The 27,980-nt window shown below is 42.1% G+C and overlaps 2 protein-coding genes and 1 pseudogene across 7 annotated transcripts in view; 2 read left to right on the forward strand and 1 right to left on the reverse strand.

Moving 5' to 3' along the window:
* Nucleotides 1-27,811, reverse strand: ZNF582 (zinc finger protein 582). 4 transcript variants are annotated; one of them, XM_067020058.1, is made up of 6 exons: nt 27,456-27,790; nt 26,076-26,164; nt 23,847-23,973; nt 23,497-23,592; nt 3,094-3,891; nt 1-341 (listed from the first exon to the last, which is right to left on the reverse strand). In XM_067020058.1, the coding sequence occupies exons 2-6, from the start codon at nt 26,082-26,084 to the stop codon at nt 172-174; spliced, it is 1,200 nt and encodes a 399-aa protein (XP_066876159.1). In that variant the 5' UTR covers nt 26,085-26,164; nt 27,456-27,790; the 3' UTR covers nt 1-171. The 4 variants fall into 4 exon arrangements, with proteins under 4 accessions (XP_066876159.1, XP_058900705.1, XP_066876158.1 ...); XM_067020057.1 differs by lacking the exon at nt 1-341 and adding an exon at nt 14,349-15,310 and having other exon boundaries at nt 1,186-3,891; XM_059044722.2 differs by lacking the exon at nt 1-341 and having other exon boundaries at nt 1,182-3,891.
* Nucleotides 1-27,980, forward strand: part of LOC131744802 (endothelial zinc finger protein induced by tumor necrosis factor alpha-like) — a 181,363-nt gene that overhangs the window by 67,238 nt on the left and 86,145 nt on the right. The window lies entirely within an intron of this gene.
* Nucleotides 15,498-16,851, forward strand: LOC131744828 (solute carrier family 25 member 36 pseudogene; annotated as a pseudogene).

A 27,980-nucleotide genomic window follows, 5' to 3' on the forward strand; every position in this document is an offset into this window, starting at 1 on the left:
TCAGATTTACAGCCAAGTTTGGATTTCACTGTCATCAGAGATGCATAAGACTCCTGGATCTAGGATTGGGCAGGTTGTTGGGAAAACAGGCAGAAACATAAAAGGCATTGCAGTTCTTTAATATAATACTTTGGGTGTGGGGCCCTTAGGAGAACTCTGGTAGAACTATGATTATCTTAGAGAAGGAAACCGGTGATGAGATACACAGGCGAAAGTAGGATTTTTCCACCCAACACTGCGTTTGGTGGACTCAGAATTTAGAATATCCACGTTGTTGACGTCATCAAAGTGAGCCTTGGCAGTTGGGAGACAGAGGTTCCTAATGAAAACGGTATGACATTCTAGAAGAAAAGAAAAAAGGAAAAAAAAAAAAAAACGCATCAGTTAAAAAAAAAAAAAAAATCACCGTGGGAAATGCTGTCTGTTTCGCAGTACGGCAGCGCCACCTTCCGGACAGAGGCCCCAGGTGCAACGGCTCTGTGTCCTGGAAGCTGAGATTTCTCTTGGAGGCCTCCCCCTGACATCCGCATGCCTAAGCAAGTCGACGAACGATTAGCAAGCAAGGGACCCCACCAGCTTCGCTGGCCAAATGAACATAATATATTCAGGAGTGTAGCCGACCCGGCCCTGGCCTCATCTCAGTTTACACAAAGGGGTGACAGCCACCCTTTCTGGGAAATTCTATCCCTATCTCTGCCTCCTAAAGACGCACTAGCTCTAGGGGCCTTTTGTCACAAAAGTTCCTCTGAAACTCCTGGGCCCGATTTGTTCATATTTCGGCCAAGAAGAAGGCTGATGGTATCTGCTGATGGTGGCAGCTCTCCAGACCGATGACAACCTCAAAAAGGGAGAATAAAGGTCAGGTAGCAGAACAGACCAAATGAAAAGCCATCAGCCTACCTTAGACAACACTCTAAGGACCAGGCCTCACAAAACACTAAGAATCTAGAGGAGCAACGGCGTACTTTCTACCCAAACAGGAGAGAGAAGAAAGGGCAACTGATTTTATTAGTAATTGTTACATACTTTACTTAAAAAAATTTTTTTTTTGAGTATAGTTGATTTACAATGTTGTATTAGTTTCTGGTGTACAGCAAAGTTATTCAGATATATATATATATATATAATGTATACAAGTATTCTTTTTCATATTCTTTTACATTATGGTTTATTATAGGATATTGAATATAGTTCCCTGTGCTATACAGGACTTTGTTGTAATTTTTACATACTTTAAAAATCACAGCAGTTGGCTAAGACAGGGAGAAATAGGTCATACTAGTTGTCAACTCTGGAAAACTTAGTTTTTTCTTTATAGGAAGTGATGTATATCTAAATTTGAAATTTATTGGTATCAAAAATGTAAAGCATTCAACCTTATTTTTTAATACTCCTCTCACTGCTGTGGCCTCTCCCGTTGCGGAGCACAGGCTCCAGAGGCACAGGCTCAGCAGCCATGTCTCACCGGCCCAGCCGCTTTGCGGCATTTGGGATCCTCCCACACCGGGACACGAACCCGTGTCCCCTGCATCGGCAGGTGGACTCTAAACAACTGCGCCACCAGGGAAGCCCTGAATACTCTTTATGTGTGTTATTACATCCTCGTTTTTAACAATACTGTAGCATACTTTTACGAAATTTATAAGTGTTTATATTTTCTTTTTAAAGAAAGGCTTCAAGGTTAATAAAACCTACTTCTCTGTTTAAATTTCAATTAATTTTTTTTCTTAATTGTCTGTTGGTGAGTTATGTTCATTTTCTACCTTCTCAAGGTCTCTGGTTCACTTATTATTTACATTGTTTGTAGTTTTCTTATCTATAAATGCATTTAAAGTAGTAACTTTGAGTATAGATATGGTCACATCCCACGGGTTTTGTTTTATACTGCTTATTCACTTCATCGTGCTCTCATTGTTTCACTGAAGGAGAAAATGTTAGGTAGTATGTAACATAAATATTTTGTTAATATCTAACTTATTACATTTTTACCTGAGCTGTAGACCTATATGATTACAAACTTCTCCACACCTTCCTCAACTTGATAGTTAAATGTTTAACTGGGTTTTTTTGTGTGTGTCTGTGTGTGGTACTTGGGCCTCTCGCTGTTGTGGCCTTTCCTGTTGTGGAGCACAGGCGCCAGATGAGCAGGCTCGGCTGCCATGGCACACAGGCCCAGCCGCTCTGTGGCATGTGGGATCTTCCTGGACGGGGGCATGAACCCGTGTCCCCTGCATCGGCAGGCGGACTCTCAACCACTGCATCACCAGGGAAGCCCATAACTGTTGTTTTTAAATGTGTGGTGTTTTATTCACTGTGTATTTTCTGATGCACAATAAATGATGAATGGGGATTTTTTTTTAAAACTTACATTCTTCAAATATGAGTTTTCTGATTAAAAGAGACTTATGGCTAAAGAACTTCCCACATACCTGACATTCACAGGATTACTTTCTCTTTTGCTTTCTTTTATGTAAGTTAGAATTAGCTTAAACTAAAGGGTTTCCAAAATTTCTCTACTTTGATGGTTGCTAGCCAGCATGAATTTTCCAATTACTAATGATTGATAGGTAGTGTTGGGAAGCTTTGCTACATTATCACATTAATATGGTCTTTAATGTTGAACGTGATGGTGATGAATCTGCTGATGAATGTAACATGAGTTGAACCAAAAAGCGTTTCCACATTTCACAAGGTTGTACATAATTACCTGATGTTCCTTGAGGGATGAGACCAGTGAATTCTTTGCTTCACTTATTTATAGGGATTTTCCATAGCATGAATTCCTTAAAGTTGAGGAAGATGAGAGTGCCCGAAGGCCTTCCCACATTTCTTACATACATTAGGAATGAATTTTCTTATGTCGAGTAAGTTGTGAGCACTGACTAAAGGCTTTCCCACATTCCGTGCATTCATAAGGCTTCTCACCAGTGTGAATTATCCGGTGTTGTTTAAGCTGTGAGCCCTGCCTAAAGGCCTTCCCACATTCATTACACTTATAGGGTTTCTCACCAGTATGAATTCTTTGGTGGTGGTTAAGCTGTGAGCCCTGCCTAAAGGCTCTCCCACAAACCTTACATTTGTAAGGTTTCTTACCAGTATGGATCCTCTGATGTTGAGGAAGATATGAACGATGGCCAAAGGCCTTTCCACATTCATTACATTTATATGGCTTCTCACCAGTATGGATTCTTTGATGTTCATTAAGTTGTGTGATACCTCTAAAGGCCTTTCCACATTCCTTACAGACATAGGGCTTTTCTCCAGTATGAATTCTCTGATGTTTAATAATCAGTGATAAGTAACTGAAAGCTTTTCCACATTCGGTACATTGATAGGGTTTTTCACCAGTATGAGTTCTGTGATGTACGTTAAGTTGTGAGAGCCGAACAAAGGTTTTTCCACAGTCCTTACATTCATAGGGTTTCTCACCAGTATGAATTCTCTGATGTCTGGTAAAGAGTGAGACAGAACCAAAGGCCTTTCCACATTCTGTACATTCATAGGGTCTTTCCCCACTATGAGTTCTCTGATGTTGAGGAAGATAGGAACGGCGATGGAAAGCCTTCCCACATTGCTGACATTCATAAGATTTCTCACCAGTATGAATTTTCTGATGACTAAGAAGACATTTCTTCTGCCAAAAACCTTTTCTACATTCATTACACACATAGGGTCTACTTCCAGGTGGAACGTTATGAAGCAGGTTATGGGATGTTTGCTGTCTCAAAGCAGGTATTTCTTCATGAGTGATTATGACTTGACTGGAACTTCCTTCCTCATTTCTGTGATATGTTTCAAATGTGCCTTCACATTCCCAGTCATCTTGGAAACGGGGGTTCTCAGGATCTTTGTTTATAAATTTTTCCATTTCCTCCCATTGGGATACCTGATCTGAAAAATAATGAAAAAGCAGAAATGCTTTAGTCCCTGGTGTCAGTTAAAGCTTCTTTAGTAGAAATAGTTTTAAACTGAAAATAATGCTTATGAAAAAGTAAGTGTTCCATACAGCTCCCAAATGTGACTAAGCAGTTCCTGTTCTCCAAAATCCCCATAGTTCTTGCTTTAGCAAGAAGGATCCAGCCAACCAGCAATGTATGCCTGAAACATTGATGGGATACTAGATGGGCTCTGACCTGCAAGAGCTGCCCCCCTGGCTGCAAGGACCAGACACAACCTCATCAGAGCACCACGCAGGATGAGGTTGGGTGCCCTTGGCCAAGGAGCAGTGCACAAGCCCAAACCGGGAGCAGGAACAAGATAACAGCATATACTGAGAGAGAACATAAGTATGGCTTAAAATGCATCAAGAGATCAAGGAAGAAACAAAAAATCTTAACTGCTGAAAGGAAAACAAACCAAGCAAAGGACACTGACAAAGAACGAAATAGAAATTCTAGCAATTGAAAGTACAGTGACTAGTTAGTTTTGTCAACTGTCATTCAGTATCCATTCCCACCTCCTAGTTGGCCTTCCTCTACTTAGGCTGGGAAAGTAATTTTCCAGCTCCTGGCACTGAGGACTCTGAAGGGAACTAAGTTTCCATCCTTTAGGTGCACTTGTGTGAAATTCAGATGATAGAAGCAACATTTTCTGCTGCTTTGGCTATCAAAAGGTGGTTGCCGGCCTCTTCACTCCAGTTTTGAAGTACATGTGGCAGTAGTAGTGGTGGTTTCATCGCCTTACTTGCTGATCCCAGATCATAGCTAAGGCAGTGTGCACTTGAAGGTGGTGGTCCTAGTGGCAGCTCCTGCGTCTCTACATCTTGGCTGTGGCTGAGGTAGCACATCTTCCGAAGATTCAGTGTTGCCACGTTCTGGAAGGCATTTCTGGAGAGCCAGCTCCTGTAACCCTTCTAACCGTTTTTAAGCACCCATTTCCCATATTTTATATCTTTAAATACCTTCCTAATTAAAAAAAGACACACACATACACAGTCTTAATATTGATCTTAAGAAATTAGGAAAAAAAAACAAATCAGGATTTCAGGAGAAGATAAGCCAGAGCAACCCTTCCACTAAAAACACATTAAAAAAAGAAAACTTACACCAAAAAATCTTTATCAAAGATCTGAAAAAAATAGCCTGGAATTACCAGGCAAAAATCTAAGGAAACTTGAGCTACCAGCTCAAAGAGTACTGAAGCTGGTTTGCCCTGAGTACCAATCCTAATTTTAGTTCAGGTGAGTGAGTGAGTGAGTGAGTGAGTGTGTGTGTGTGTGTGTGTGTGTGTGTGTGTGTGTGTGTGTGTGTGTACGCCCAAACCCATGTCAGGTGTCTTAGTCCATTTGGGCTGCTGTAACAAAATACCACAGACTGGGTAAGTTATAAACAACAGAAAATTTTTTCTCACAGTTCTGGAAGCTGGGAATAATGAGCTCAAGGTGCTGGCACTCAGTGTCTAGAAAATAAATTCTTATGTTGAGCCACCATCTTTTGGAGTCAAGCTAAGTTTGCAGCTTAGCTTGAGCCCTAAGACAAAAGTAAAGTCAGTTTAAGATCGCATGTGAAAGGAGCCTCATTTTCTCTGTAAACCTTTGAGAAAAGAGTTTAGAAGGAAATCCTCTGAAAGCCAAACAGGGGAGGCTTGTTTGTTTTTCCCTACAATGGCTTACCCCTTCCTCACTCAGCTACTAGGCTGCTGTCTTTTCACCACCAACAGCTATTCCCTTGTTCCAACAATCGATCACACTTGGCTTAGAATTGCTCAACTTTCCATGTAGGAAAATGAGTGGGACCTGGTCATGCTATTGCCATCCAAATGCCCAATCCCTTGAGGGGACATGGATACAGCAAAGTAAAGAGAATGGCTTGAAAAATCAGGAAGGTGAAGTTTCAGAAGTAACTCAGACCTATTTCCAGCTTTACAAATCTCAAACTCTTGTTTCCAAAATGCAGTCAAACACTTTAGCACTTCCCTGGAGGGTCAAATCATGATGCTCAGGTGATAGTGAATTATGAGAGGACGGTCTTAACCAACAGCTGAGACTCCTGTCGTTCTCCAGTTTGTACACATCCCTCTGGGTGGCTATGTGTGGAAGGAGAGGGAGGGAATTAGCCACCCACACTCACTCTGCTCAAGTGGAGTTGATGGCCACATCTTTGTGGTTATCCTGATAAGAAAAACTAACATTTTTAAACTTTGAGAGCTGAGTGACCACATGACCCTGAAGGGGGGGGGGCAAATTTGCCTCGGAAAGGGAAAGAGGGCATTATAAAAAAAATTTCTCAGATAGCCTTAATAGTATTGAGTCCAATACTAGTTAAATAAATTACCTAACACCCATGGATTTACTCATTTAAAAAAGTATTTGAGTGTAATCGGCAAATTTCTTTCTGACAGTGCAATTTAAATACAATTATTTTTTGAGAACACATATCATTGTGAATGTTTAACATTACCACAGACATTTTCCGTTGTTCTGAAAAATTCTTCAAACATAATTTTTACTAACTGTAGAGTAATCCACCACATGAATGGACATGAGACTCACGTGTAAGTCTATGACTTGCCCAGTCATTCTTGATTGTAGGGCACTCCTTTTAGATAAGACCTTAAGGTCTTTCCCAGAATCTGCTTCTAGACTAGTGGTTCCAAATTTCTGAGAGGTGGTATACATATATTGAGTCTAAACAGGGTGAGACTGCTGGGGTTGGAAGGGCAGCTGCACCAGTATCCTTAACTTCTCCATGCCTCAGTTCTCGAATCTTTAAATGGGATAGGTGACATTATGTACCTCAAAGTGTTGCTGTGAGGATTGACTTATATGCTTACTATATTATAGTGCTTGCTACATAGTGATTAGCAAATATGTATATGTGTATATATAAATCTATGTATATATACACACATCTATACCTACAGATCTTCCTCAATTTACTATGGGGTTATAGCCTGATAACCCCATAGTAAGTTGAAAATATTCTAAATCAAAAATGCAATTAATACACCTACTGAACATCTTAGCTTAGCCTCGCCTACCTTACACGTGCTCAGACCACTTATATGAGCCTACAGTTGGGCAAAATCGTCTAACACAAAGCCTATCTCATAATAAAGGGTTGAACATCTCAGGTAACTTACTGACTACTGTACTGAAAGTGAAAAATAGACTGGTTGTAAGTGTATCCATTGTTTACCCTCAGAACCCCCTGGCTGCCTGGGAGCTGCAACCTGCTGCTGCCCGGCATCATGAGAGCATCACAGAGCGTAGCACTAGCCCAGAAAAGGGTCAAAATTAAAAATTCAAGGTAGAGTTTCTACTGAATGCATATCGCTTTCACGCCATTGCTAAGTGAAATAATCCTAAACTGAACCATCATAACTTGGGGACCATCTGTATATATAGAGAGATATCTATATCGACATGTATCAGATATATTTATCAGTGGATATCAATCAGTCAGTCTCTTTCTCTACACACACACACACACACACACTCGCTCTCTCTCTCTCTCTCTCTCTCCCTGAACTAACTCTAGTCAGGGTCCTCTAGGCCCCAGTCTTGGGCTGTCCTTCACCCATTTAGTCCAGTTTTAGGAAAAATTCCCCTAGGTCAGTTTATCAAGAACACCACCACCCGCCCCCATCCTTAACAACTCATCACTCTCTCCAGCCCTCTGCAAGAATCCTATTAAGTCGTTTATCAAGAACACCACCACCCGCCCCCATCCTTAGCATCTCATCACTCTCGCCAGCCCTCAGCAAGAATCCTGTTAAGTCCTTTTAGCCAGATTCTCCCTCTTACCCTTGATGGTTCTTTTTTAGTAACCGTATATCCAGTGACACCGCCCCCCTTCACTATAAATCCCCACTTGTTCTGGTATTTGGAATGGAGCCCAGTTATGGACAAAGGTCTCTGGCCCTATGGCAATAATTCCTGAATAAAGTTTGCCTTGAGAAGCTTTCGATTCTGTCCCGCTATAGTATTTTTTGACAATATACTGGGGAAGGCTCGTAACTTTGGGAATCCATACAACTATAGTCCTCTTCCTAAGAGAAACGCAAAGCAAAACTGCCCAAAACCTTAAGTGGTTTATGAGGTCTACCAATCCCAGATTAAGTATCTTTAAGAAGGAAAAGACGCTGGGATCCATTTGAGGCTAGACACATTCCCTGCCGCCATGGTCTCTGAGAAACGTAGTCCAGAGGGAGGCAGGATAGCCAGAACTTGGTCATCCCATCACCACCCCCGAACCCCCAAATACCTTCCCCGCCACCCATAAAGAGCTCGGACCCGGACCCGGGCGGATCGGAACGTCGACCCGCTCTAACGCGGAGACAATCGCCCCGAAGTAAAACGCGTGAAGGCTCCGTGGACGAAGCCGCTTCTAAACTCCAGGGAGCTTGGGCTCCTCAGCTGGACAACACGGAGGCATCCGAGAGCGACCCCACCGCAGTGCCTTCTGGGAAATGTAGTCCGGAGGGCCGGTCGCCCGAAGAATGCTGGGAAGACAAACCCGGACCGTGATTGGGCCCCGGCTGCAGTTGGCTTTTGGGAGTGTAGTTCGGCGTGTCGCTCTGGTCAAGCTGGAGCCCGGTCTTCCATCTCCTAAACCTTGGCCTCGTCTGACCGCCCGGAACCGAATCTTTCTGCCTGAGTTCTGCCTGTGGGCCATGACCTGTCCTGCATACTGCACCGGGTATGAGCTGTGGGGCAGCCTGCGTGTGACAGAGGGGAGGCTGTGGGTCTGTGATGTGAGCCGGTTTGGCCCAAGACGGTGCCAGTGACTGAGGGTGGGGAGAGGCAGGTGAGTGGATACACCTACCTCTGCGTGGGTGGCGGATGGGATTCTGCGACGTGGAACGTGACCGTGCGAGGAGGGCTTTGGATGTGACGTGTCTTTGTGTGTGACCGCAGGTCTTAGAATGTGTGGCCTCGGTTATGTGTGAAAAGTTGGTGTGACTCAACCTTCCTTCAGTCTATCAGTATGACCGGAGTTCAGAAACTGTGTAGGTTTAAGATAACATGAATGTGGGTTTCTGTTTGGTTGCCTGTGGGATTGTGATAACTGCTTCCAGGTTTGCTTTCCCCATTTACAAATAGGGTAATAACTCCAAATTTCTTATTACCCTTAAGTTCTGCAGCAAAGCACAAACAACATAAAACATGATAAAAACATGACTTTTACATTAAATGAACTCAAAATTATTATAGAGAAAAATTCAAAATCAGCCTAAAATATTAAAACATGAAGATGGGTTTCAAAACAATTTCTTATCAATAGTATGGTACGGCCTGTTTTGGCTCTACCCCAAACACCACAGTTAGTCATTTCCTTTTGCTGATTGGAATGTACCCGTAGAAATTCAGAAAGCCTTGGACTGCAGAATTAGCGTTACCCATCTTGAAGCGCTCATCTAGAATATGCATGGCCTGGTCTGCCCACTCTCTGAGGAAGGACGCTTTCCCTCAGAAAGTCTCGATGCTTGCCCAAGGCAGCAGTTTCTCCCTGAGCCAGACCCAGAACTCAGAGTTTCTATCCCTTAATATAGTTTTGTTTTCATCTGGCCTCATGGCTTCTGTGATGTCATGAAGCAAATGTCTGCTATCTCTGATATTGCTTTCTCTAAGGAGTTTACCACCTTGATTCCACCCATATGGGGCTGGAATAAATAGAGGGACATTTCCCTGTAGGCCTTGTATTTCATGGAAGGAAATTTTAGAGTCAGAGATCTGACTGTAAATACCAACTCAACCACTCACATCTACAAGTCACTTGTAGTTTGTGGTTTTCAGCAAGTCAGTTTTCTACATCTGTCTTATTTTTTCTCCTACAAAGAAAATCTGACTGCAAGGTTATTTTGAGGAATTACGATTACTGACATTAAAAGTGATGCTAGCATAAAGAGGTTGAATCTCACACTTTAGTTGTTACTGCATCCCTTTTACATCTTCAAGTTTTTGAATCATGAGGATATACTGCTTATTCAAAATATTAAAGATTTTTAAGCAGAAATAAAATAGAACAATCGAGAAGTAATAAACAATATTTAGAAGAAAATTATCTTGGGCTAAAAAAAAAGACATGAGATAGCTAAACATATCCTGCTAAGTTCCTGATTCTAAGGATAGAAAGAAACTCTTGCCAAATGCTGGGATGGAAGCAGTTACTGTGGTAGGCAGAATTATGGCCCTCCAAAGATGTCGACATCCTAATCCCAGGAACCTGTGGGTATGTTTTTACATGGCAAGAGGGAATTAAGTTGCAAATAGAATTAAGGTTGTTAATCAGCTGACCTTAGGACAAGATTATCCTGGGTTGTCCAGGTGAGCCCAATGTAATCACAAGGGTCCTTAAAGGTGAAAGGAGGAGGCAGAAGAGTCAGTGTCAGAATGACGCAATGTGTGAAAGACTCAGCGGATACTGCTGGCTTTGAAGATGGAAAGGGGCCACACCAAGGAAGGTGGGTAGCCTCCAGAAGCTGAAAAGGCTAGGAAATAGATTCTCCCATAGAGCCTCTAGAAGAGAACACAGCCCTGTCAAGACCTTGATTTTGGCCCATTGAGACCTGTTTCAGACTCTGACCTCCAGATAATAAATGTGTGTTGTTTTAAGTTGCTAAGTTTTGATAATTTGTTACAGCAGCGACAGGAAATGAATACATCCCTATAAGCTAAGAGAAACAGACTAGCATTGGGTTCCTCTTCTAGAAGATCAGAAGCCAGAATTCAGTGAAGTGACATCTCTGGATTACTGAGAAAGAAACTATAATCCAAGAACATTCCACTAACCAAAAATATAATTTGTGAAGGTCCAAGAAACTCTTTTGGACATATAAGGATTCAGAGAATACCAACTATATAACATTTATTGAGATAAATATAAATACTCAATAAAATAGTCTAACCAAATTGCATTTGAAATAAATCTGTTACCTCAAGACAGGGGAAAACAGTAAAGAAACAGTGGCCAGCAATTAATGTTACTCTGAATATTTAAGTTTAAATGGAAATCATGAATGGGTCTGGCAGTAAGTAATATAAGCATCAAGTACAGTAAGTCCCCTACGGGGGCTTCCCTGGTGGCGCAGTGGTTGAGAGTCCGCCTGCCGATGCAGGAGACACGGGTTCGTGTCCCGGTCCGGGAAGATCCTACGTGCCGCGGAGCGGCTGGGCCCGTGAGCCATGGCCGCTGAGCCTGCGCGTCCAGAACCTGTGCTCCGCAACGGGAGAGGCCACAACAGTGAGAGGCCCGCATACCACAAAAAAAAAAAAAAAAAAAGCAATAAGTCCCCTACGTACGAACCTTCAAGTTGCAAACATTCAAAGATGCAAACATGCATTTGCATATCCAGTCACGTTAGTTCATGTGTCTGGCGTACATTGTCATGTGTATGCATCCTCTCCAAGTGGTTGTGCTTTTGTGTACTTTACTATGCAGTACTGTGTAGAGTACAGTAGTACAGTATCTTTATTTTAAGCCCAGGACGTCTGGAAGCAAGCGTAAAAGCAGCGGTGATAAAACTGGTAAGCGCCAGCTGTTGTACTGTACTACAATAAAGGTACTGAACTGGAATATTAAAACTGTTTTATTTTTGTGTTTGTTTTTCATGTATTATTTGTGTGAAAAGTATTATAAACCTATTACAGTAGGTACTATATAGCCGATTGTGTTAGCTGGGCACCTAGGCTAACTTTGTGTTGGACTTATGAACAAATTGGACTTACGAACATGCTCTCGAAACAGGACTCGTTCGTATGTAGGGGACTTACTGTAAATAAGAGTAAAACTAAAAGCTTTGGACTATGAGTCTTCATTAGGTTAGTAAAATGGAGGAAATGTTAAAGAACAGGCTGTGAAGGAAGGGAAAAAGAAAGCAAGGATGGTCTCTTCTCAGAGGACAGTAGCAAAGAAAACTAATGATGGGTTAGAAAGTATAATAGTGCTCTCATTCTGCCCAATAATGATTAAGAATGGGGAGATAACCACTACCCTAAGCACAGTGGGAAGTTCCAATTTAGCAAGAGAAAAGGAACATAAGGAAAGGAAAAGACCAAGAAAACATAAACAGTACAAAGTAAAATGAAAGGAATAATGTGGAGTTATTACACTAAATAAAAATCTAAATTTCCCTACAGAAAAAGAAATTTGTATTTTGAGTTATTAAAAATTAGCTATATGTTTTTTATAAGATAACTAAAATGACAGGGGTTGAAAATAAATGGATGGGCAGAAACATACCAAGTAAACAAGGATAAATCATTATTATTAGTGTTACACAGTATGGAAATAAAATACCAAAAGGATACTAGGCCAAGGTTGGCAAACTTCTTATCTAGAGGGCCAGATAGGAAATAAATAGGCATTGTGGCTATAGTCCTTGTTGCAACCACTCAGCTCTACAGTTGTAGGCAATATGTAAATAAATGAACATGAATGTGTTCCGATAAAACTTTATTTATAAAACAGGCAGCAGGCCAGATTTGGTTTGTTGACCCCTACACTTGGCAGAGTAGGATATTGTTTAGTGATAAAAGTATGATTCTTAAATAGGGGTTAAGTTATATGTCTTTATAGGTCAAATAACATAAAGTAAAAAATCTCTGGATATTCAAGATTGTGGTTAAAAAAGTCAATTTTAGGAAATTCTGATCCAGTATACCAAATTATATAAGAATGTGGAGAATTTTATCATTATAATCTACTGCGTAAATAGAATCTTGTATCCAAAAAAGAATATACATTATTTTTCAATGTTATGGAACATATACAAAAATCAATCCTGTACTTAGCCACAAAGAAAAATGTTAAATACAAAAAAAGTAGATACTTTCAGGCCAAATTTACCAATCATAATAAAAATAAAATTTGAAGTTACATCATTTAGGATGCTTTCAGCTGTAAGTTTACAAAATATCCAACTAAAAGTAACTTCAGCAGTAAAGGTTTATTTTTCTTAGATAACAAGGCATCTAAGAGACAGTTCCAAATTGGCCTTGTAGCTCAGTGTTAGGGTGCTGGGTCACCTTCTTTGAGGTCCTCTTTTCTGCTTTTGGTTCCAAGATGGCTGCAGCAGCTCCACGCATCAAGTTCTCAGTGGAAAATGTTTAAAAGCAAGAAATGAAAGAAGAGGGAGTCTTCCTAATGTATCTGTCTCTTCTGAATGAGGAAGATCTTTCCCAGAAGGCCCTGTAGATCCCTAGAACATACTGGCCATACACTGGAACATCTAGGCCATCTTAAGCTGCAAAGCGGGCTGAAAATTAGCATGTGACATCTGCAGCTTCTAAGACAAGAAACAGCTGCCAATAGGAATGGGAATTGGGTATGGCTGCTAGGTAGGCAACCAACCCCCTTCTGTCTGTGATAAGTTATAAAAGATAATCTAAAACAACCTGGAAACTAAGAAACAGTCTCCTAAATTTGGTTCACTCCTGGATCAGAAAGAAATAAAAAATGAGATTATTGTAGGATAACCACTTTCTATTTCATCATTTTCTGTTTTTGTTTTCTGTTAATTTATTCATCATTAGGGTGTTTGGTATTCTCTTTTCTGGCTTCTTAAATAGTACATTTAGTATATTTGAGTACTATCTTTCAGGTTTTCATGTTTTGCATATACTTAAAGGCCTCAAAAGTTCCTCTGAGTAACTTCAGCCACATCACACATTTCTTGATATGTAAAAACTCTCATTGTCATTCTGTTCATTACCACTGATGGTAACTACATGACTTAGTTTCTTGTTAACCCAAGAGTAATTTGGCTGTTTGTTTTTTTTCTTTTTAATTTCCAATAAAATTCACTTGGCTATTGTTAAAATTATTACACTGTGGTGAGAAAACGTGATTCTGGTGTGTGTTAGAGACAAAATTTTTTCCAACTTTTTCGTCTTTGACAATCATGGTCTAAAATATTTGCATCCATATAATTTTTCTTCAATATGAATTTTATTACTCAGGATAAAGGACAACTCTGAATAAAAGAATTCTCACTTGCATTATTCTTCAAGTCTTTCTCCAAGATATAAAGAGTAAGTTGTGATTAGCCTAAGCTAATGGACTCTTCCCATTATTTCCATTCACATGGTTGCTTGCTAACATAAATTCTCTGATGATTAATAAGGGATAAGTGCTGATGGAAGGTTTTTCTATATTTATTAAATTCACTTGTGTTTCTCTATTATGCATTTTCTGATGTTGAATGGTAGTTGAGTCATGATTTAAAGTCCTCCCACATTCCTTATATTCATAGGGCTTTTCCTCAGTATGAATTACCTGATGTTGAATCAGCTGTGAGCAATGGCTGAAGGCTTTCCCACATTCCTTACATTCATATGGTTTCTCACCCGTATGAATTCTATAATGTACAGTAAGATGTGAGACCCGTTTGAAAGCCCTACCACATACCTTACATTGGTAGGGTTTCTCTCCTGTGTGAATCCTCTGATGTTGCTTAAGTTGTGAGTTCACCCTAAAGGCCTTCCCACATGCCTTACATTCATAGGGTTTTTCACCAGTGTGAATTCTCTGATGTCGAATAAGAGTTGAGCCTTGATTAAAGGCCTTCCCACATTCTTTACATTCATAGAGTTTCTTGCCAGTGTGAATGGTGTGATGTTGAATCAACTGAGAACGATGACTAAAGGTCTTCCCACATTCCTTGCATGCATAGGGTTTTTCACCAGTATGAATTCTGTAATGTACTTTAAGATGTGAGATCCGATTGAAGGCCTTGCCACATTCCTTACACTGATAGGGTTTCTCACCAGTATGAATTCGTTGATGTTCAATCAACTGTGAGCTTCGACTAAAGGCCTTTGCACAATCCTTACATTCATAAGGTTTCTCACCAGTATGAACTCGCTGATGTTGTATAAAATTTGAACCAGAATTGAAGGCCTTTCCACATTCCTTACATTCATACGGTTTCTTGCCAGAATGAATATTCTCGTGTTGAATTAGTCGTGAGCCATATTTAAAGGCCTTCCCACATTCCTTACATTTGTAGGGTTTCTCATTAGTATGAATCCCTTGATGATTAATAAGGAAGTTCTCTTGCCAGAAGTCTTTTCTACATTCATTATATCCATAGGATTTTTCTCCAATATGAATTTTCTGATAAAAAGTAAGAGATGCTTGCTGGTCAAAAGTGGACATTTCTTCATTATCGATTATCATTTGACTCAAATGTCCATCTGGATTTCCCTCTTTCCTGTCAAACTGACTTCTGCATTCCCAATCATCTTGGAAACTTGAGTACTCAAAACCATAACTTGTAAGGCTTTCCATTATCTGCCACCGGGATGACTGTACTTCATAACTGTGCTGCTTTGGAGATAATACCTTAGTACCATACCTGGACTCCAATACTGAAAAAGAACAAAACAAGTATGTATCTGTTTTTTCCTTTTCCAGAAAAAGTAACTTCTATAGTAAAAACTGGAAAGTTCAGACTTAGGATAATATCTGTAAGCTCTTGAATGTGACTAAGAAATTAGAAAATGGAGTAGAACAGAGAAAGAGGAAATACCATAAATTAAGATGAATGAGGTAATCAGAGAGATTATGAGTAGTTCTAAAATGTTAGTGTGGATCAGAATCACCACTGAACCATGGTTTTAAAAAAAGAATGTTTCTATGAAACCCTAGAAAAGACACATGAGTAACAGAAAGCAAATCATTTGTTGCTGGGGCTGGGGGGTATGAGCAATTATGTGGGAAAGAGCATAAGGGAACTTTTCAGGGTGATAAATATGTTCTCTATCTTGTCTGTGGTGGTGGTCATGTTAAGTGTATACATTTGTCAGTAGCCATTAAAATATTGTACTTAAGATGCATGCATTTAATTTAATATAAATTATACCTCAATAAAGTAGATTTTTAAAAATTATGGAGAGGGGTGACTGGATACTTCTCTGGCCAGAGGAACATGATGGTACATCCGCTTGACAGGGGATGTGGTAGTACAGGAGGGCTATTTTCACATGTCCACTGGAAGGTGTAATAACACAGCTGTGATCTTCTGCTGTGATGCTTTCTGTCTCTGAAGTTTAGCTGAACACTGTGGCTAGAGCTAATGTCAGCTGGACCAGTCTCTCCTGGACTTTTCCACTGCCTAAAAGTAACTTTGGAAAAAGGAGGGCCTTGTTTCTTGTTTAGAAGGTTAGGCCCAAATTTAATGGGGGTGGCCTCTTCCAGAGCAATATTCTTTGCTGGTTATTCAAACTGCAAGGAAAGGCTGAATGGTGTATTTGATCTTGATTCTACCTGGTACATGATTTCTGTACAGTGGCCCGTTTTACTGCAGTCACAGAAATCAGTCCCATTTGGTTAATAAAGAATTGGTTGCAGCTTCGTGCAAGGAACTATGGGGAAAAGTGAATGGGTGCTTTTGAATGTGTTCATAAGTTATAGACAGAAGGCCAAAGGGGACTTTATAGGGGCACGTCTGCTTCCTCTGGTAGCATATCAGAGACCACTATTGGTCTTTTTGTGAAATTATTAAGCAAAAACTACTGGAATAAAAGATTACTGTGACAATGCAAGATGATGAAAAGTCTGTGAAAGAAGTATCAATTTTCTGGGAATGATGCTGCTGTCAGCTCAAAAATTTGCACCACGTGAAGTTGTAAGAACAAAAGAGTGAAAAGAGCAAAAAGCAGAGGTATTTTTTCAGACACCATGTTTGGTTGTTGAAGAGGGAAGCTCTCTTTATAGGTCTCTTTACTGTGCTCTAACAACTGTGCTAAGACAGATTCCAAACACATCCATTATAATGGCCACCTATGACCTGGTGGTCCATCTGCTCAATGGTTAGCAATATCTGGCTGCCATCCTATAAAGAAGGGACCAAAAGATTGCAGTGGACCATGGAATATTAAAGCCAGCCTGGTGGACAGAAGAAAATTAGTTTGGGAATGTAACTATGCCCTAATGGAAATCTGGTTTTAGGAACTAAAGTGATAACACATTACTCGGTCTTTTTGGCAATGTGAAAAAAACTGCTGCCTCTAAGGACATGCCATTAAAAGCACTCCGCTCTCCAAACTGCCATATTTTTCTGTCACAGACATCAGACACAGTTGAGTTTTGCTGATTTATGGCGGTCAGAGTACAGTGTTTATTCCATGAGCACTTTGCACTCATCTGAATTAAACCATCTCTAACAATATATTGTGCTATAACTATACAAAGATAGTACTAATTTTCTAATTTCTGGCTTCTACTTCTTGTAAAGTTGCATAATAGCAACAATAATAATGAGGTCCTCTGTATTATTTTTATATTTTCCTGATAGGATCTGGTGCAGTTTTTAGAAGTTGATTATTTAGTATTAGTAGTTACTGTTTTTAACAACAAATGAAATAATGTCTAAAAATCTTATGTATAGTCTTAGCATTTAAAATGTTTTGGTTTCCTCATATGGAAACTCAAAGGGTCCCAAATGGCCAAAACAATCTTGAAAGTTGGAAGCCTCTCTCACTTCTTGATTTCAAAGCATTTTAAAGAGCTCCAGTAATCAAAACAGTGTGGTACTGGCATAAAGGAAAATATAAAGACCAGTGGCACAGAATAAAGAGCGCAGAAGTAAACCCATATACATATTGTCAAATGATCTTCAACAAGGATGCCAAGACCACACAATGAGGAAAGGACAGGCTCTTCAACAAATGAGGCTGAGGAAATTGGATATCCACATGCAAGAGAAAGAAGCAGGACCCTTACTTTATACCACATTTTAAAAAATAACTCAAAATGGATTAAAGAGCTAAACCTAAGACCTAAAACTATAAACTAGAAGAAGACATAGGGGAAAAGCTTCATGACACTGTCTCTGGCAATGGTTTCTTGGATATGGTACCAAAAGCACAGGTACCAAGAGCAAAAATAGACAAATGGGACTATATCAAACTTAAAAACTCTGTGCATCAAAGGAAAAAAATCAACACAATGAAAAGGCAACCTACAGGATGGGAGAAAATATCTGCAAACCATATAACTGGTAAGAGGTTAATAGACGATACTATAATGAGATACTGCCTCACAACCATTAGGATGGCCACTATTAAAAAAAAAAAGTGTTGATAGGGTGTGGAGAAATTGGAGCCCTTGTGCACTGTTGGTGGGAATGGAAAATGGTGCTGTCACTATGGAAAATAGTATAGTGGCTCTTAAAAAAGTTAAAAACAGGGCTTCCCTGGTGGCGCGGTGGTTGAGAGCCTGCCTGCTGATACAGGGGGCACAGGTTCGTGCCCCGGTCCGGGAGGACCACACATGCCACGGAGCGGCTGAGCCCGTGACCCACGGCTGCTGGGCCTGTGCGTCCGGAGCCTGTGCTCCGCAACGGGAGAGGCCACAACAGTGAGAGGCCCGCGTACCACAAAAAAAAGTTAAAAACAATTATCATATGATCCAGAAATTCTACTTTTGGATATATATCCAAAAGAATTGAAAGCAGAATCTGAAAGAGATACCTGCACACCCATGTTCACTGCAACTTTATTCACAATAACCAAGAGGTAGAAGCAACCCAAATGTCCATTGACAGATGAATGGATTAAAAAATTATGGCATATACATACAGCCTTAAAATGGAAGGAAATCCTGTCACATGCTACATTATGGGTGAACCTTAAGGACATCACACCAAGTGAAAGAAACCAGACACAGAAGGCCACATATTGTATGATTTATGCGAAATATCCACAATAAGCAAATCCATAGAGACAGAAAGCAGATTAGTGGTTGCCAAGCACTGGGGGTAAGGGGGAATGAGGAATGAGTGCTTAATGGGTATGGGTTTCCTTCTGGGGTGTGTCTAGGAAAAACACACTTCTCAACACCATTCTACTCTCCATACTTCACTTCTGACACTTCTGGTCACCAAATGTGTGTGGGTTTTTCACTTACACCAAGCAGCCCTCCATGTCTCTGGTAGACACTGATTGGGCAACCTACAAATTCAATTCTGACACTATCTTTCTGCAGATCTCACAGATTAAGGGCTCAGTCTCACAAGACTTCCTCTACCAGCGCCCCACCCCCCCATAAATGGAAGTTCCCACAACCCCCTCCATGGGTTTTAATCATTTGCTAGAATGGCTTGCAGAATTTAGGGAAACAGTTTACTTACTGTATTACCAGTTTATTACAAAGGATATAACTTACGACCAGCCAGACAGAAGAGATGCATCAGGCAAGATGTGAGGAAAGGCTGTGGAGCTTCCATACCACCTCTGGGCACACCACCCTCCCAGCACCTCCATGTGTTCGGCAAACTGGAAGCTCTCTGAACCCCATACTTCAGGGACTTTTATGGAAACCTCACTATGTAGGCATGATTGATCAACTCATTGGCCATCAGTGATTAACTCAATGACTCCAGCACCCCCTTCCCTGGGGTTGGGGGTGGAGCTGAGAGTTCCAACCCTTTAATCACATAATTGGTTCCCCTCTCAACCAGCCCCCATCCTGAAGCTATCCAGGAGACCCCAGCCACCAGTCATCTAATTAGCATATAAGAAGACACTTATGACTTCGGAGATTCCAAGGGTTTTAAGACTTGTGTGCCAGAACAGGGATGAAGAACAAATATATATTTCTTATTATAAATCACAATATCACAGGGTGATAAAAATATTCTGAAACTAGATAATGGGGAATGTACTAAATGCCAATGAACTATACACTTTAATAAGGTGAATTTTGTTATGTATATTTTACCATAACTTAAAAAAATTAAAAAACATTTTCCATAAAAACTATAAATGACCACAACTGGCTCAAGAAATGCAACACTTGAATGTTAGATTCAGTATTCAGTATCAGGAGTTCAGTATTAGGAAACTTATTCATATAATGCAGATTTTGTAGATGGAAAAAATAAATAAATAAAATATGAAAAGGTGGATCTTCTTTAACCTAAGAAAATATCCCTATCTCATTCCTATGGCTGATATTATGCTTAATGAAAGACACTGAAAATATTCCTATTAAGGTCAAGAACAAGATTAGTACGTAAAAAAAAATAATAAAAATAAAAATTTTAAAAAAGATTAGTAGGTAAAACCCCCTCTTAGTGTTCTGCGGGTACTACATAATCAGCATCCTAATCAGGCAAGAGAAAACAACCTGCAAGGTATAAAAATGTAAAAACATTATCACCATTTGCAGATGATATAATCGAATACTTGGAAAGCTCAAGAGAGTTACATAAAAAACCCATAAACAATGAGAAAATTCAGTAAGTTGGGTTAGCTATAAAATTCATCTGAAGATGTGAATGGCTTCTGTCATATATAAAAAAATAGCCAGTTGGAGTATAAAATGGATGAATGCCATATTCGTCTATATTATAGATTATGCCAGTAACAGCAATAAATATAAACTACCTAGGAATAAATGTAATAAGACACGTACAAGATCTATATAAAGAAAATGTTAAAACCTTAATCAGGGATGGACATAAATGAAAGGAAAAGCCTGTCATGTTCTTCAATAGAAGACTCCTCACAATAAAACCAGTTTTCTAAATCTATAAATTTACAGTGATCGCAGTAAGAAAAATTACATGATTTTATTTTTTTTGAAAGCAAATATTCTGATTCTAGGGTCTGGATAGAAAAGTAAATGAGACTAGCCAGGAAAACTCTGAAAAATATGAATGAAGAGGGACTAATTCTACCAGATATTTAAAACATTTAAACTCTTAATAAATTAAAACCATAATGGTATAGACACATGGTTAGATTAATGGGCTAGAACAGAAAGTCCAAAAACAGATCCAAATACAGAGGTGATAAAGCAGATGACCAAGGTGGCTTTATACATTAGTGGTGAAGAGATAAATGCTGTTTCAATAAGTGGATAATAATCTGGAAAATAACATGAAATCACATCTTACCCTGGGAAAAATTCCATATGGGTCATAAATTTCACCATAAATAAGCTAGAAAAATATCACAGGAGACTCATAACCTCAGAGGGTGAAGTTCCCTTTAAATATGACACAAACCCACATGTCAAAGGAGTAAACAAATTGAGCACCTCAAACAAACACCTGCTGTCAAAATGCAAACGACAAAAGCAAAAAAATCTGTTGTGTGACATTTCAGGTGTGGTAGGCAGAATGATGGCCTCCCAGAGATGCCCATGTCCTAATTCTCGGAACCACGGATGTGTCAGGTTCCACGGCAGCACACAGCTTCTCTCCCCGTGTTCACGCCACCCCTGATCTCACTCCAAGGGGTCAACTGCCACTTCAACGTGGATGAATCTACCACATCAGTAATGCTTAGTTCTTAGCTTCCCATTTGAAATTCTCTTGAATGCTGCAGAAACTGTTTATGGGCGTGATTTTGGTCTTGTGTCACACTGTAACTTTGGGTCTAATCAGGGAAGATTTTGGCCCCCTCAGGGGACACTTGGCAATGTCTGGAGACATTTTTGGCTTCACAAGTAAAGGGAGGCCAGGGAAGCTGCTGAACGTCCTGCAATGAATGCATAGAATGACACCCCCTCCACCCTGGCCCCAACAAAGAATTATCCCACTCAAAATGTCAACACCACTGAGGTTGAGAAATCCCCCATCCAGAACAGGAGCACCCCAGGCAGAAGGGACAGCAAGGGAAGAAGCCTCGAAACAGGAATACGCTTGATGTCTCAAAGCCAGGATGCATATACTTGTATTGTCCGCTTTCGTGCTCCCATGGCAGAGCTGAGTACTTGCGACAGAGACCACAGAGCGGCCAAAGCCTGAAATACTTACTGTCTGGACCTTTAAACAAGACATTTGCCAACCTCTATGTTAATGTAACAGCAGAGAGGCTTGTGTGGCTGTAACCAAGTCAGCAACATGGAAGGTGGTAGGAAATGAAATCAGAGGGGAGGCTGCAGGGCAGATTTTGTAGAGCAACTTAGTCCAACACAAGTCTCTGTGATACTGAAAACGTCCTATTCTGCACTGTCCAGTATGGCAGCCACTAGCTACACATGGCTACTCAGCGTTGGCACTATGGCTAGGGCGACTGTGAAATGGAATTCTACGTTTCATTTTAGTTAAAATTAAAATTTAAATAGCATGTGTGGCTGGTGGTTACAGTACAGACACAGAGCCTTCTAGGCCATGGTATGGGTTTGGGGTTTCCTCTTGAGTGATGGGAAGTTGTGGGCAGGTTTTGAGCAGAAATGTGATGCACCCTCACTGAAGTTTTGAGACGGTCCGGCTGCTGTGTGGAGAATGCACTGCAGTGGGCAACAGTGCAGCAGAGGCACGGGGAGGAGGCTACCGCAGCAGTCCAAGTGACGCTGGGGATGTGGGTGGTAGCAGTGTTGTTTGTTGGTGAGAAGTGCTTAAATCCTGGATATATTTCAAGGCAGAGTGAACAGGATTTCCTGACAGACCGAATACATGTATGAGACAGAAAAGTCAAGGGTGCTTCAGCAGTTTTTGACTTGAGCAATTAGAATAGAGTCCCCTGTTACTGAAGTGCAGAAGAAAGGGGGAAGAGTATATTTGTTAGGAAGGATCAAGGACTCCATTTTGGACTTAAGCTCAGAGCGTCTGGTGAACATCCAAGTGGAGTTGATAAGAAGGCTGTAGGATATGGGTATCTGGAGTTTTAAGGGAGAAGCTGAACGTGAAGGTAATAATTTGTGTTGTCCAAAAGAACTTTCTCCAGTGATGGAAATATTCTGTATCTGCATTGTCCAATACTGTAGCCACAAGCCACAAAATAGCTACGGAACATTTGAAATGTGGCAAGTGCAACTGAGGTACTGAATTCTAAAGTGTATTTAATGTAGGGAATTCCCTGGCGGTCCAGTACTTAGGACTCCATGCTTTCACTGCCAAGGGCCCAGGTTTGATCCCTGGTCCAGGAACTAAGATCCCACAAGCCACGTGCCATGCCCCCCACCCCAAAAGTATTTAATTGTAATGAACTTAAATTTCCAATGGCCACATGTGCCCAGTGGCTCCATATTAGACAGCACAGGTGTGAGTGGTAGGTATAGCATGGTCATGGAGAAGGTCCTGGGGAATGGAAATAAACAGAAGAGGCCCAAGTCTGAGCCCTGGGGTGCTCCAGCTTTTACAGAAGATGAGAAGATCCACCAGAGGAGGTTGAGGATGGTTAATGAGGTAGGTGACAACAAGAGGTAGTGATGACCCAGATATACGTGAATGTTTCAGGAAGGAAGAAACAACCTCTTTTGTCAAATGCTGCTGATAAGCCAAGGAAGATGATGACTGAGACCAGACCTCTGAGTTTGGCAACTTGGAAGGAAAATTTTCTAACTCAAAAGGACTGCCTCAGGCTTCCCTGTAGCGCAGTGGTTGAGTGTCCGCCTGCCGATGCAGGGGACACGGGTTCGTGCCCCGGTCCGGGAAGATCCTACATGCCGCGGAGCGGCTGGGCCCGTGAGCCGTGGCCTCTGAGCCTGCGCGTCCGGAGCCTGTGCTCCGCAACGGGAGAGGCCAAAGGACTGCCTCCTTGCCAGCCAGCTGGACAGTTATCTGCAGTGGGTTCTCCCTCCCTACATATGCCTCACTCACCTGGACAGTGGCCTCCTGTCGCTACTTTCTCCACCATCCAGGGCTCTCTGCCTTGTTCCAGGGAGGAGATCACATCAGGTTTGGAAATGGCAAAACCTGGATGTGAGAAAATAACATGCCATGCAGTTACGGTGCGGGGCCCCAGAATTCAGACCCAGGGCCTGGTTACTGAGCAGGAGAGGCAGTTGCAGGACGGGCCAGGGGAATATGTGAGTCACCTGAAGACTGGGGAAGATATAGCTTCAGGCCATAGAGCTACCCTTTAACTAATAATCAAAAGACACCCCAAAGTTGATAAGAAGGAACAGATGTGCCCAGGGGTAACCTCCAAACGGACCCCATCGCCTTACCCAGTGAGACCAGGTGGCTATAGATCTCCAGCATCACCTCTCTGTACAGATCCCTCTGAGCCGGCGCCAGCTGTTCCCATTCTTCTTGGGAGAAGACTACGGCCACATCCCTGAACAAGTCTGAACCCTGGAACAACAGGCAGGTACGTTATATGTGCATTTCAAGGAACTGGTTTTCACTGGGATGAGAGGAGACGGAGGAGGTCTCTGCAAGAATGGGGTATTCTGGTGAAAAAGAAGGCTGGGGCTGGAGGCCTTAGATGTGAACAAGTGACAGGAGAAGATGAGCACAGGTAACAGAGATGTTCAAATATTCTTGAACTTCCCTTTTTACTACAAACCAAAGCTTTTGTACTCAGTTCTGGGATGAAAATTAAAATCCAGCCAAATGGAGTTTCTCAGTTGTGCCAATATAATCAAGCACACTGCCTACTCTGTCCTTGGTATATAATAAATTCTCAATGTGAAACCTATCATTTGTACTTTTATGGAGTAACAACAACAAAACCCATCAAGTTTTGGTAGACTTTCCCCAAAATGTTTTATTAAAAAATATTTTCTATCTTAGAAAACAGAACTTTCATTTAAGTCAAGAATAGCTTCAAGATGTAGGCTCGTCATTATGTGAAAGCGTATCACAAACATTTTTCCTTATGAGAAAAATCTTCAATGAAGATTACTTTATTAGCTGTACAATTTTCTATCAAGTGAAATAACTGACTCAACCATTCTCTTCCTTTGGATGCAGACGTCTCCAAGGTCAGATCTCTTAAGGCTGTTCCAAAACTATCCAGATTCTGAACAATTTATCCATCTATCTGATGGATATATGGATAGATCTATCTGAACATCTATCTATCCATCTATCTATCTTTCAGTCCTCAGCTCTGCACTTTGCTTGCTTTTAAACTCAGGAAGCTGATAGAGAATGACCAAGATTCCAATGCTCTGTTCAACTCCAAACTGGACCTGAATTCTGGCATCTTAATCTCACCTAGATTCCCAGCTAAACTTCAGTTACACACCCAGTTGTCAATACAGGAGATGTCACCCCCCACCACTGAAATTGAGACCAACCAATACCAGCTTCCCTGCTTTTTTGTGTGTGATCCCTCATCAGTAGCCATCACCATTTCATCAAACCTCAGTTCCTATAAGGGATGCTCTCATTTTGTGTAAGGAAATGGATTTCTCCCTCTGGCCTCCCAGCAAAATACCAAGCCAACAGAAGATGTGGAATACTATATAGAATGAATCCATGTGGGCAGTGATCAGAGTGGATGGGGCCATGGGAGAGGGTACTAGCTGCCTGGTCTTTTTTTAAATTATTATTTAATTTTTTTTTTTTTTTGTGGTACGCAGACCTCTCACTGTTGTGACCTCTCCCGTTGCGGAGCACAGGCTCCAGACGCGCAGGCTCAGCGGCCATGGCTCACGGGCCCAGCCGCTCCGCGGCACGTGGGATCCTCCCAAACTGGGTACGAACCCGTGTTCCCTGCATCGGCAGGCGGATTCTCAACCATTGCGCCACCAGGGAAGCCCACTAATTTTTATTTCTTTAAAAATTTTGTCTGTGTTGGGTCTTTGTTGCTGCACGCAGGCTTTCTCTAGTTGTGGCGAGTCGGGGCTACTCTTCATTGTGGTGCGCGGGCTTCTCATTGCAGTGGCATCTCTGGTTGAGGAGCACAGGCTCTAGGTGCGTGGGCTTCAGTAGTTGTGGCATGTGGGCTCAGTAGTTGTGGCTAGCGGGCTGTAGAGCGCAGGCTCAGTAGTTGTGGCACACAGGCTTAACTGCTCCATGGCATGTGGGATCTTTCCAGAGACCAGGGCTTGAACCCGTTCCCCTGCACTGGCAGGCGGATTCTTTTTTTTTTTTTTTGCACAGTACACAGGCCTCTCACTGTTGTGGCCTCTCCCATTGCAGAGCACAGCTTCCAGACGCACAGGCTCAGCGGCCATGGCTCATGGGCCCAGCCTCTCCGCGGCATGTGGGATCTTCCTGAACCGGGGCACAAACCGTGTCCCCTGCATCGGCAGGCGGACTCTCAACCACTGTGCCACCAGGGAAGCCTGGCAGGCGGATTCTTAACCACTGTGCCACCAGGAAAGCCCTGCCTGGTCTTTTTATTCCCTAAAATGGGAACCTCTGAGAACCAGATTCTTGGATGGAACCCAGGTGGAAAGCTTCAGGATAAGGAAAGCAAATATTTATATGATTTTAAAACTCACAAGGGACATGACTGTCAAATTTTCATGGGTTGATGGGTCCTCCTCCTGGTTTCTCTCTTAGGGAAGGGCAGAGTCCTGAGATGGCAGAGCTGAGGGAGGAAAGAACAAACATGAGAGGCTAGGCTTGCTTCACAGCTCCCAGAATGCCACGGTGACAAATACCCACCTCCTTTACTCCCCACCCCCCAAAATTAGAGGGAGCTGGGACAAACTGTGGCCTTTACCCAGCTCCACCCTGCTACTGATGCAAATCTGAGGTGGGGATGCTCAGACCTGGTCCAGTGACTAAGGATGGTGTCCCAAGGACAAGGAAGGCTGTCCTTAGGCCAGGGAGCAAAGCCTGCCTGATCTGTATCAGCCCAGCCCACAGTGAAACCTTCCCAGAACCAAAGCATTTAACTGTCTCATTCCCACAATGTAACACCTTTGGAAGTCTCCCTGGCTCTTACCCTAACTTCCTAACTCACAAAGAACCTTACAGCCATACGTAAGGCCTGGCAGACACCATTTTGTGGACTTTGCCTGAGTTAACAAATGTTTGCAGTGGGCAAATTAGATGGAGTAGGCCCCGTACTCCATTATCATAAACGTGCCCCTGCACAGAGATATAACAGTGAGCAAAACTGTGTGCACAACATTTGCTGAAACAAAAAAGAATCAAAGATTAGTACCTAACAGTTCACAAGTAGCCAAGTGGCTGAATCATTTTTGGCACAGACGTATGATGGATGCCAAGCAACTATCAAAAATGATGTGGAACAACATCAACTGACAAATATATTCACAACTGGACCCTCTGTACAACATGAGAACATTCAGCAAAAGAAGTCAAACCCACCCACCTACTGACACACAGGCTAACCACCCCCCCAAAAAAACACCCAAAACTGGAATGGAAAACAACCAAGTGTTAACAACGATGCCATTTAACCACTTCCTGAATTCATCAGTAAAACCGCAGTATTTTATAAAAGAGCTTAGGACAGTGCCTGGCATGTTACAAATATTTAATTCTAAGTAATGTGTAAATGAAATAATGATAAGTGTTCCTTAATATCATGTAGTAGGACTTTTTCCTTATGACCACTTTTTTAAAGCATTATTTGTATTATCTATAAATAGTCTATTATAGCCGTGGCCCGTGATTTACTCGACTATTTCCCCACGGTTGGGCAAATTTTCAACAAGATCCTCTAAATTGTCTCCAAGTTGCTCTTTCTAAACTAGTGGTTCCAAATTTTCTGGGGTCCTGCAACTCGTTGACAGTCTCATGAAACAAGACTTCGCCCCAGATCTTTTAAAAAGCACGCGTAAGAATAAACGCAAAACATCCCTAAGTATTTTCTGGAGGTGGGGACTCCCCCCAACAGACACACCCACCTAAGAGGTCCATGGACCCGGGCTATGAGCCCTGACGCCGACAGGGGGCGCAAGCAGGGCACGCGCCGCGGGGGACGATGGGAAGTGTAGTCCAGAGCCGGGAAAGCCGCAGACCGACGATGAAGCGAGACGTTCGGGTTCTTCCCAGGCCCGCGACCCGCCCGGCCGCGGCGCCCAGTCCTGCGTGGACTCCGGAGCGATTGGCAGGCTCCGAAGCCCCTCACCTGCCGCTTCTTCGGGTGCAGTTGTCCCCGTGGTCGCGCCCCGCGCAGCCCGAGGTGCGCTTCCCCCTCCGTACCGGCGGACTCGGGAGCCGGAAGACGGCGCAGACGCACAAAGCCCCTCGGCTGGTGTGTCGTGATTGGACCAGCGCCGCAGTCTCTTCTGGGAAACGTAGTCTCCAGGCCTAAAGGCCGGAACCAAACCGCAAGGCCGCGTCTCGCGATGCTTCGGGTGGGCGGAGTGCTTGCGTGCGTGGGAGACCGTCGGGGTAACGGAAGAGCGTGTTGGGCTCCCTTGAGTCGC

Source organism: Kogia breviceps, chromosome 18 (assembly GCF_026419965.1).
Source record: "Kogia breviceps isolate mKogBre1 chromosome 18, mKogBre1 haplotype 1, whole genome shotgun sequence".
Lineage (NCBI taxonomy): Eukaryota > Metazoa > Chordata > Mammalia > Artiodactyla > Physeteridae > Kogia > Kogia breviceps.